At 36.9% G+C, this 12,246-nt stretch overlaps 1 protein-coding gene across 5 annotated transcripts in view; it reads right to left on the reverse strand.

Moving 5' to 3' along the window:
- LOC109429299 (uncharacterized) overlaps positions 1–12,246 on the reverse strand; it is a 785,311-nt gene that overhangs the window by 506,369 nt on the left and 266,696 nt on the right. For all 5 annotated transcript variants that reach the window (XM_062850599.1, XM_062850602.1, XM_062850601.1 and 2 more), the window contains exon 5: positions 7,498–7,601. In XM_062850599.1, the coding sequence (XP_062706583.1) occupies positions 7,498–7,601 (104 nt within the window). The remainder of the gene's footprint in view (positions 1–7,497; positions 7,602–12,246) is intronic.

The raw sequence follows: 12,246 nt of genomic DNA on the forward strand, positions 1-12,246 counted from the left end.
GTCGATTATTATTGAGGTATTACAATACCTGATGTCGTTATTCACGTGCTATTCGTAGAATACACATCAGTTATTATTTTAGGTATTTTACCTCTTATGCAGGGCTTCTTAATACCTCATTCAGGTTGTAGGTATTAGGTTTTGCATACCTGAGTTTGGTATTCTTCAGCTATTTTCTCCTGCTCGGGTAAGTAACCAGCTTTTGAGAATAAATAAACTTTTATTTTAATTTTAGTATGAGCGCTCTTGCAACTACTATAAAAACTTCTATTTTTTTCATTTTTTGCGCTTCCGTACATGCAAGAGAATAAAAGCTAGTTGCTATACGAAAACAGAAAATGTTTCCGCTTTTCCGGATATAATAATATTGCCTATGTGATTTTATCGATATTTTTGTATCTTTAAAGTTGTTAGTTATTAGTAATTATTAATCGAATTTGAAATTTGAACTATTTAAGCCTAACATGCAAAGGGTTAGTAACGAAATCGCCTGAACCAAACTGTTATACAGCACACCGCGAGCTTACGATGAATTCTTAACACTATTGTAACAAAACGACACATAACACATGCACACAACACGAAGTGAGACGAAAACGTTCAATTTGGACAGGTACTGAACAGATGTAGTTAGAAGCCAACCGATAGCCAACTAATGAAGACGGCAAGGTATACGCGCGTGAAGTTTCACTGGTCAAATAAAAGGTTGGGAAATTGCGTAATAAAGTGGTTTGGTTGTGTAAAACGAGTGTAAATTATTGATCAACGGAAAAGACTGGTGTAAAGGGATCAGGAAATTAGTGAAAGTTGATAAGGAGTTCTTGGAAAGGACTTGAAAAAGGAAAGAAAGATTTGGAAAGGAGTTATTTGTGGAAGGCAATATTGGAGTGAAGTTGGGAAGAAAAGATATGGCTACAATTGGAGGAACACAGCGTAGGACCCTGGATACAACGGAGAAGCTAAACTCAACCCACAAACCGTATCCCCCAACAAAAGTATTAAAAAACATGTTTTCTCATTGTTTTGCTCTTTCTTACATGTATGAAAAATCTGTTTTGTAATATTAAATATTTATTACTCTCTGCCAATGCAATTTTCAGTTTTGCGAATTTTTCCCAGTTTGTTTCGACCTTGATTCGATTTGCAGTGATTTTCTCGTCATTTTTGCGCCCACGTAAGAAATACTTCTTTTCCAATATTGATATTTTTGATTTGCACTCTCATTCGTCATAGTGTAGTAAACACCTCTTTTGTAATTTTGGAAGCGCGAAAGAGTCTTTTCCATTATAGTATTAGTGATTGCTCATGTGCTTTTTTAAGTTTTCCGCTTTCATAAATGTAAGATAAATTACCTGTTCCATGGAAACCATTTTTCCTGAATTCTTATTCGGAAGAAAACTATGTATCCTTCGCCACAAAAAGTTTTCTAGGGGATGGATTTCGAGGGAATGATATGGAATTGAAAAATCACCTGTTCCACACTTGGAAATTGTCATTTAGCTCTCCTGAACATAATAAAACACCTCAATATTTTTTCTGATCAATCTGCGCTCTTACAAACAAACAGTAATAATTCGTGTGAGTAATACAATTTGTTTTCATACGCATTGGAAATTTCTCCTCGTAAGTATTAAAACTGCCACGAATTTGTAAGGCACATATTTATTGGGGATTTCCTCAGATTCTTCTGAAGATTTTTTGTCATCAACGATTTATTTGGATAAGTTTCTTCAAGGGTTTTTCTAGATATTTCACAAGCTATTTAATCATTAAACAAGCTGTAAAGATTATGTTAGGAAAACATGGAATGGTTACAACATTTCTTCATGATTCTGTTGAAATTCTTCGAAAGATCCTTCTAACAATTTTTCGAGAGATTCATTTAGAAAACCATCCATGGATATCATCAGACATTTCTCCATGATTTCCTTTAAACAATCCAAGTATTTCTTCAAAAATTTCCCAAGTAATTTCTTCAGAAGATCTTCAAGGGATTTCTTTTAAGAAATTATAAAAGATAAAGTTTTTTTAGAGATATCTCTACGAGTTTTTTCAGGAGTTCTTCCAGAAATTACTTTAGAAAATTCATTGTTCTCCTTGTATTTCTTCCAGAATTGCTACATAGATGTCTTTAAGAAATTCTTTCGGAAAATCTTTAAATGGTTCTTGCCGAAAGTTATCTATCGATTTTTTAGAACATATTCCATGGATTGCATCACTAATTCCTCGAGGGTTTCCTTAAGAAATTCTTTCAGAGCATCATCCAGAAATTTCTCCAAGAATTCCTCTTGTTCAGAACTTCTCCGAATTCTTTCAGAAAGTCTTTCACAGGTTTCTTCAGAAATTTGTCCTGCGATTCCTTCAGGAAATCAAAAGTTCAGAATATCTCCAAAAGCTTCTTTAACGCTTTTTTTTGGAAAATCTTCCACAGACTCCTTCAGAAACTCTTCCAGGGATTCCTTCAGAAAATACCCCAAGGATTTAGTCTTATGATCAACCAAGATTTCTGTCAGAAATTTGTCAAACGGTTTGTTCAAAATTTCTTCCAAGGTCTGTCCAAGAATTTTTTTATAATTTTTCAGAAATTACTCTGAAGATTTCCTGTATAACCCTATATAAATTACTTCGAAAATTTTTACAAGGGTTCCTTCAATAATTTCTTCAGAAAGGTTGTTATAGATTTTTATTTTCTAGAAATTGTTTTTTTGTTTTTTTTCTTGAAATTGTCATAAAGATTCTTCCGGGAATTGTTTTAGATATTCCTCCAGGGAAGTTCTTCCAGAAATTGCACACAAAATCACGAAAGAATTTCTGCAGGAATTTTTAGAAATCCCTGGAGGATTGTGTAATGGAATCCGTTGAAGAACTCCTGGTAATACTTCTATACATTCCTAGGATAAATTCTCAATTTTTTTTTGAGTGATGTTCGGACAAAAATCCTTGAAGGAATTCCTGATAGAATGGCTGGGATCTAAAAAAAAAACTCTTCAAGATACCTCAAGAAAAGAATTCTTATGACAGTGCCATAAAAACTTTTGAAGAAACTCTGGAAGTAATATAAAGGAAAAATTATTTCAGAATTTTCTACATAGATTCGTTGAGAAATGTCTGGAAGAATTTCTTAAGCAATGACTTAATAAAATGTCTGCAGAATCACAGCGGGAATTGCTGACGAAGATAAAAATGACAGTGAAGAAAAACGCCTCATTAGATTTCTTTAAGTAATCCTTGGAAGTACTATTGGAGATACATCTGACGCAATCCGCAGAAGAATTTCTAGAACAATTTCTAATGCGACTAGTACATAAACCACTGAAGCGATTTCTGAAGAATTTCGGAATTCCTGTAAGAATTTCTAAAAATAATGGATTTTTTATGAATCTCTGAAACAATACCTGAAGAACCCAGTGCAGGTATTCATAGAAGAATTTATTGCTGCATTCTTTGGAAAGTGCCAAGGAATGGATTCTGGCGTAATTTCGACTGGAAGTCCTAAGAACATCTTTGAAGTAATTCCTGATTCAGAAGCATCATAAAAAAAAGTCCGAAAGGATCCTGAAGAAAGGTCTGAATACATTCTTAACAATTCCTGGAGAGATATCATGGAGGAACTTCTGAAAAAAAAACTAAAGAAATTCTTAAAATAATTTCCTGTTTTTTTTTATTCTCATGGACTATCTAGAGGAATAGCATCTTTTGAAGGTACCATTTGAGGAATTCTTGGATAAAGCCGTAAAGAAACTCCCACATAAAAATCATGATGAATTTCTAAAAGAATTCCTAGAAAAAAAAACAAAAAACATTCTTGGAGAAAATTATTATAGTATTCCTGGTGGAATACCTTCAGACATTAAAGGAATATTTGAAGAAACAATGGTTCAAGAACCCCTGAAGGAATCCCAGCAGGAGTTTTCGAAGGAATTCTAGTAGAAAATCGTGGACTAGTTCACATAACTAGTTTCAAAGTGAATCTTTTAGGATTTTTTTTTGAGAAACGCCTTAACAACATTCAAGGAATTCCTGGAGAAACTTTTAAAGGAATACATGAACACCCTACCTGAAGCGGTTTCGGAATATAGTTAGTTCATAGATTGGCTGACCATTGACTTGTTATTTTTCCCAATATAGATTAAAAATTACTTAATTATAGTCATCCATAAAGGAGTTTGGTCTTTTTAGGTTTCTTCCGGAACCGCTTTCGGAGCCCTTGTGGCAAGAAAGACTAAGCCGAAAAATTTTTAACCTGAATGCAATTGAGGTAACTGAAGAAGAACTGAAATCAAAGATATGGATCATATTTTGACCTTTAATGCAATGTGTAACTATTTTTCGTAATACGTGTTAATGTCGCTTTGGGAAGCGACAAAATTGTCACACATACACTTCCGAGCAAATGTTTGCGGTCATTCCCTCAAAAACATGTCATTTTTTAGTCCCATATCTTCGCCAATTTATGTTCGTTTTCAAGAACCCAGGTCTTATTCAAAAGATAATAAGTCAAAGAAACTTTGAACATGATTAAGGTGAAACTCAAAACAGATATATTTGTATGCAAATTTAACCCTAGTCGTGCATTGGGATTATAATGACCCCAACACGTGTACTATGTCAGCGAGGTGAGCATCAGATAATGGATGAAGAAGGTTAACCTAAAGTTGTCAAACTTTCTAAAACAATAATTTAGAGCTATGGCAGTATCAAATAGTAGAACAAATATTGGCGGGTCAATATCTCTGCAGTAAGTTATCGTTCATTATTTTAAGCCATAAAAATTAAAATTGAATGAAAGATGACAAAGATTTCCTTGTTTTACTAAAGTGACCCCAAACTTTTGGTCGATGACATATATAGTAAATTAACTTGATAATTTTTCTCCTAGATTTTTTAGTTAAGTTCGATGAAAAGCAGCTGAAAGGTTATAGAAAATAGGTTATATTGCCGTACTCACCTTAAAGCGAAACTGGAAGCTTTTCCTCATTTTTTGGTGTTTGATTTTACATTAAATAACGAAACAATATTTTTGCAATTATGTGGCATAAGATCGCCCTTTTCAATCGCCGAAATTGTGCCACATTGGCCTACTTTTCTTCACTAGTGTAAGAATGCCGAAAAGTAGTACTTTTCAGCACCTTTAAGGGTACCGGCACTTTTGCAACGGTACACTTTTCACAGGTCTTTCCTAAACACTAATGGCCTTCCGTAGTTTTGTGTCAATTCGATGACAGCTTCTATGTCTTTTTGGCAGACCGAAGCTGATTAGAAGTGATTCAAATTCTGATTTGGTCAGCCAAACAGACGTAGTGTGAGAATCACCAGCAGCAAACAACGCTCGTTTTGACGCAACTCCGAGTACTTGTGATACCTCATGTAATACTTATGAACCTGATTGAAAAAAGGGTATGTGTACATGAATGCTTACACGTGGTTTCTCTCTTGAGGCATGTGTGGCAGTCAGAAATGATCGTACTCAAGGCTATTTTTTATAATTGCAAAAAATGTTGTATTCAACTTGTTGCAAAACTCGATTTTTTCAGCACTCGTCGTATTTATCCAACACGGCAAGCCTCGTTGGATAAATGTACGACTCGTGCTGAAAAAATCATCATTTTGCAACTTGTTGCAAAAATAACTATTTCAAAATTGATTTTAGTACACATGTAGAGTAAGATCAAAGTATCTTCTGTTTTTTTTTCGATGGGAAAATGTTTCATTGGGTGTTTTTTTTTCTATTATATTAACAAACGAATTATCGTCAAGATAAGGAAAAATAATCATATAATATACATCTGGTGCAATTTTGTAGTCATTTGTATGGGGGCATACCAGTATGGGCACATAAATTTGGAAACCTTTAGTAATCAGCTTTGATTTTACAATGGCAGCACCGCAATCATACGACACAAACTGAAACTCAGTCATGTTTTGAAGGATCACTATGAACCAAATCTGCCAATGTGTAAAGAAAACATTATGAAACTAGGAGCATTGAGAAATCTACCCTATTTCTTTGTTTATTCTACGATATCGGATTAATTCAGAAACCGTGAAGCAAATTGTTTATTACACCAGCAAAGCTAACATAAAAATATTTCACAAGTAAGAAAAATTAGAGCTTCTTTTTATTCTTCTTTATAGCTCGACGTTCCCACTGGAACTTGACCTGCCTTTCTTCAACTTAGTGTTCTTTGAGTACTTCCACAGTTTTTAATTGAAAGGCTTTCTTTGCTTGCCATTGCAAGAATTTGTATACTGTGAGGCAAGTACAATTATACACTATGCCCAAGGAATCGAGAAAATTTTCCCGACCGAAACGGGAATCGAACCCGCCGTCTCCGGATTGGAGATCCATGGCATTTACCACTAGGCTATCTGGAGACCCCAAATAAGAGCTTTTCTTGATTATTTTGATAATCAAATCGGTTCAGAAGCAACAGAGAAAAGATGATTCAGAATAACCAAAAATGTATCAAGGTAGGACACGGGAAAACAGAATCTGAACCACTGTAAACTACGCATCTTCCTGCAGAATGTCAATAATTTACGATGCTGGCCGCAGAGATTTACAGCTTTGTTGGTTTTGGTTTCCAAACCGTAAGCCGTTGAAAGGTTTCCATCGGACGGACAGTCAGAGTGGATCGGATAGTGTAAAGAGTGTCATTAAGCGAGCACCCTTTCTGTGTTTGTTGTTCGCCGATGATGATGATGATGATGGAAAAAGCGGAGAAAATTGACGGACAAACACTCATCATCTCGACTCGCCAAAGCAAATATTTCACTTCATGACAGGGAAACGGATGGGCGTTCAAAATCCGGTAAAATGCCACGGTGTTTGTTTATTTACGCGCACGTTCATTCATAATTAAGAGATGAGACCCGGGAACCGACACACTCTAAGCGTAATGGTTTGAAATATGACACCATATTTCGAAAATTGAGCAGTTGACGGTAAAGCTTGTTTTTTTTTTCTAGAATGAAAGAGTAGCACCGATTTTCAACAAATCCACATTCAGTGTGGAATTGAACTCTTAAACATTACCTTACCAATTTACTCTTTGTTTTATGTTTTTGTTGGTTGTGATTAAAAACATGTTTTCTTTTTAAATTTTATGTAACATCATCCTTTCCCACTAACAAAAACTTCTTACCATGTCAACTGTGGAGATGCAGACTGCAGATGTGATTTCGGTCTCTAGAAACAACAACGGATGGCTCACAACAACTTCTTCCCTATCCATCCCGATGACCATAAAGACGTGGGGCCACTTAAACCATAGAAGGACTGAGAAAAGATTCGCTTTGAGGATAGTAAGCCAAGCCCAGGCTTTATCTAATTTCATATGCTTTCAAAGTGGATAGACGTGAAACATCTAAAAACCGTTATAAACTGTTTGGCCAATTTAAAGTTTAGTTCAAAATCGAAATAATTATCCCAAGCACTTCCAGAATACACCTTTTCGTATGAAACAGCATATATATTGCCCATTCCAGAAAACTTACCGTCCATGCAGATGTACTTCACCCTGACCGTGCCCTCCTTCCACACCACGGCAAACGGGTGGTCCTGGCCGAACACGAAGCTACAATGGTTTTTGCCGGAGCACCTGAAAGTGAAATCGATAAATTGAGAAAGATACAGTTAGTACCTATATAGTCCATTTACTGCTCTGGTCTAGATGAAAGTATTATAAAGCTGGTTGGTTAGACTGTAAAGAAAATGCGGTACCACCCGCTGCTAGTATGGGATGACTCCCACTTTTCACGCGCGGTGGCAGCCGGCGATTCGGTATCATTCAGAGAAAGCCTTCGCGACGTCCCAACAATGCAGATGCCAGCCATGAAGTTTATTACTTTTATCAACTGTAATTAACTGGGCGGGTAGCTAGATTTTGATCAAATTTCCAAAAGACCTATAGTTAGAATCGTTGGTGCCGGCCGACGAACCTGGGCACTGGGCAGGTCATTGAAATATTGCCTGCCTCACACTGATTATTATCTCTCTATCGGTTTACGGTTTACGGAATTTAGAACGCTGAAATAGATAGCTCAGGGAGCAGCACACATCACACATGTGCCACCAATTTATGCCTGCGGTCTATCAGCAGGACCTCAATTTGATCTGTACTCGATTTTCTATCGAACCCCGTTTAGTGCGTGCGTGCATGTGTGTCCAGTCCGGTCGGTTCGGTCGTTTCGGTCATTCTATATCGTCGTGCCGCTCTTTGATCATTCCGTATCCGGGTCACGCAGGATGGTATCTGTCTCTAGAACGCATCACTGCAGTAGAGCATGGGTGACAGTGAACGAGACGAGGCGCTAACGTCCGTGTTGCACGCTGCATGCCGGTCATTCCATGGAAAATCAATCGTTGTCCATGTTGTTCCGCTATCTCTTGAAATGTTGGCTTTTTTTTTCTATTTCAGTAGTTATTTATGTAACGAGTTTTTTTTTTTTTATTCCTGTTCGGGTTTGTCACTGCGACCAGTTTTTAGATCTATTGTGACATTACCCGTATCCTTAGTGTAGTGCATGTCGCATTACTCAATTGCCATTAAGGGGCAATCAAGTATCGATTTTGATACAGTTTTTGTTTTGTTTTGTTAGAAAACAAAACAAGAGTACTGATATTGGCCATGCATCGGAAACCTAGCATCACCCTTGTTTTACTGCTAAATTCTCCCCAGGTTTAGGACCCGGGTTTTAACATTAACAGCAATATCATTCCAATAATGGGACATGTGTTCAGTAATAAGGATTCTAGTATGTTCCTTGCGTACTAGCACTTTCCAGTCTTCGAAGAGTTAGTACATACATGGATCCCTAACCCAATTTGATTTCCTTTGCATTGAGTTTAGCCTCAAATGGTGAGGTTTTTAACTATATGCAAAGTAAAGTTGGTAAACTCAGTTTTATTCAAAAACTGGAAGTCTCCAAACACCAGTAGTAAGGACTAAATACTATAATTCCTTGAATTACCAGAACACATATTCCAAAAATTGAAAAATAGGACGACACTAGATTTCGGTTTGGTAGATCTATCACCGCAACGCAACCCAAAAAGGCGATCTACCCACGTTACGGGCTCCGTTAAAGATCGAGCATCTTTTAAACCCCCTCAACCATTCATCCCTCAGCACGGGTCGCCTGACACCTTGGATTGGGGTTACCTGTTTGGAGGACTTTTACCCCCGGAACAGGTGGTCCGTAGTGCTATTCTAAGCCGGCAGCTACACGGGCTATGTAACGAGTTGCAAAACGTATAGTTTTTAAGCACGAGTCCTACATTTATCCAACGAGGCTTGTCGAGTTGGATAAATGCTAAGAGAGCTGAAAGAACCGAGTATGCAACGAGTTCCACACACAAGTTTTATGCAATGATTTTTTCATTTGAGTTGCATAATTTTTATAATGCAACTTAATCTTCTTTAGTCTGGATAAAAAAAAAACAGAAATTAAAAAAAAAAAAACAATTCAACAAAATGTAAGGAAAGTTCTGGCCGAAGGCTTGACTTACTTTCTAGGCAAATTCCCGAAATTGGTTTTAATTGTCTCACAGAATCTATAGATGTTGCAAGCCACCAAATCGTGCATATGTTTCAGTATCATTAAGTACTTCTAGGAGTTCGTCTGGAAATAATTTCGCTAATTTAACTGCAAATTATTTAAAAAAAATCCATCCAAAATCTAACACTACTTCAACACACGAACTAACAACGTTACACTAGTTCATAAACAGCATGCGTGCTACTCGGACAAATCAACAGAAATAATTCCTCATAAAAATCTTAAATATCATAATGGAGGATTCAGGAAATTCCTCCAATAATTACTCTACTTCAAGTTTTTGACGAAATCATAAGACAAATCACGCTCTGCGATTATTTTTATTCCTAATCTGAACAGCTACTTTTTAGTAAAGAAATCCACCCAGTTAAACTTTTTTTTTTGCTTCTTTATTATAGAGGTTTTCAGGGCCAACGGCTGGTTCACCTCTTAACCAGTTAAACTTGTTTCTTCTTTGGTGCTGAGAAAACTGAGCATTTCTGAGAGAATATGATGTTACGCGTAGTGGGAGTCTGTCTGGGTCATATTGACCGCAATATCCTACTAGGAACTAGGGTTAAATAAACTCCAGGATGATTCTGGAAAATTCAGGATTTCAGGATAATCTGGTGAATGAAAAGAATAATCTTCTGTAAATATTACTATAAAACCTCAGTTTATCCACCTAGCAGTGATGGCGCGTTTCTCGTGCCTTCGAAAACCTCTTTTAACAAAACTTAAGTGTCATGTTGATGAATATCGTACTGTCATACGTTTAACAAAAATCCATTTCATGGCGCCAGCAATCATATCGTTTATCTGGATGTCGATGTTTGAGCCGTAAACTCTTAAGAAAAAGCCGCCGACTTGAATTTTGATCCACCATTTTGGATTTTAAGTCCGCCACCTTAGAAATTCTGGTCTCCTGGTTTTGACTCCAGACATCTTCCATTCTTGCATGGTTTCATAACCTAAAACTCCCTCAAACAGCTGCAGCCTTGAACATGGAGCTGTCATATTGGTTTTTAGACCGCCATATTGGATATTCTTTTGGATTACCTATACAAAACACACCCATATTGCATGGTTTTAGAGCCTAAAACTCTATTAAACAGCCGGCATCTTGAATTTTGAGGTGCCATCTTGAATATTGGGTCGCCATCTTGAATTTTGGGCCGACATCGTGGAATTTCTGGTCTACGGTGTCGATTTCCGCACAAAATTCGTCAACCATGCAAAAAGTTACAACAATCGGCGTAGTTTGATATGTCGCATGATGGGGCTTGCGCTTGGTTCAGTTTTATATACGGCCAGTTCTACAGCTCCGGAACGCCTTGACCGATTCGGACCATTTTTAATAGCAAACAATGCGGTAAAATTCCGGTTTGATTCGTGCTAAAATCCGAAAAATCGGTCAATGGGAAGTGCCTGAAAAGTGAGCGAACTCTTTTAGCGCACAGACATACACACACAGACATTATCTCAATTCGTCAAACTGAGATGATTGGTATATGTGACTTGACCCTCCAAGCCTTCTATCGAAAATACGTTTTTTGAGTAAACATCTCTCTCTCTATCTTCTTGGCGTAACGTCCTCACTGGGACAAAGCCTGCTTCTCAGCTCTCAGTGTTCTATGAGCACTTCCACAATTATTAACTGAGAGCTTCCTCTGCCAATGACCATTTTGCATGTGTATATCGTGTGGCAGGCACGAAGATACTCTATGCCCAAGGAAGTCAAGGAAATTTCCTTTACGAAAAGATCCTGGACCGACCGGGAATCGAACCCGTCACCCTCAGCATGGTCATGCTGAATACCCGTGCGTTTACCGCCTCGGCTATATGGGCCCCAACATGTGAACCTTTAGCCTTCAAAAAAGAAATTTTTAAGGCAAGTTCTGAAAAAATGTTTGCTGGAGAAATTTCTGAATGAATTTTTGAATGAATCTGTGAAGAAATTCCTTCTGAAATTTCTCCTGGGATTCGTTAAAAAAAAACTACTTAAAACTCTTGCTGAATTCTTCAGCAAACCAGAATTTCAGCGAAAATTCGAAGAGAAATATCTGGCGGAATTGCTGAACAAACTTCTGCAGGAATTCCTGGGGGAGTTCTTGCTGGAATCACTGAAAAAAATATGCAAGAAATACATGAAACATAGCATCGGGAATTTTTTTTAGAATTTCTGGACTGGAAAAGAATCCCTGGGGGAATTTGCGAAGGAATTCCTGCAAGATTTGCTGAATAATTTAGCAAAAGTCCTTAGAAAAATTTCCGAAAGAATCCCCAGGAGAAATTTTCGAAGGAATCATTGGAAAAATTTACAAGAAAACCAGTGTAGTTTTTTCGGAAGGATTTTTTAAATAAATGTTTGAAGATATTTCATCCAAATATCCCGGGAAGAGTCCATTCCTGAATGAATGAATTTCTTGAAATATTCCTGGTGAAATTCTCGAGGAACTCCTGGATAAATTCTTTACACGGAACACTAAAACCACCTATTTTTTGGATTTATTTTACTCAAAAGTAGATAAATTAGATTGTTTTCCCTTTCTTTCCCATCGATGTTGTCAAACAAAAACAAAGCTTCATCTACCCAACGCGGGTCCTTGAACCCAATAAGTCAATTTTGGGTAAATGGAAACTTTACTCAAATTTGGGTTGAATAAGGTGGGGTCTTGGGTTGAATTTACCTATTCTTGAGTATTT

Source organism: Aedes albopictus, chromosome 2 (assembly GCF_035046485.1).
Source record: "Aedes albopictus strain Foshan chromosome 2, AalbF5, whole genome shotgun sequence".
Taxonomy (NCBI): Eukaryota; Metazoa; Arthropoda; class Insecta; order Diptera; family Culicidae; genus Aedes; species Aedes albopictus.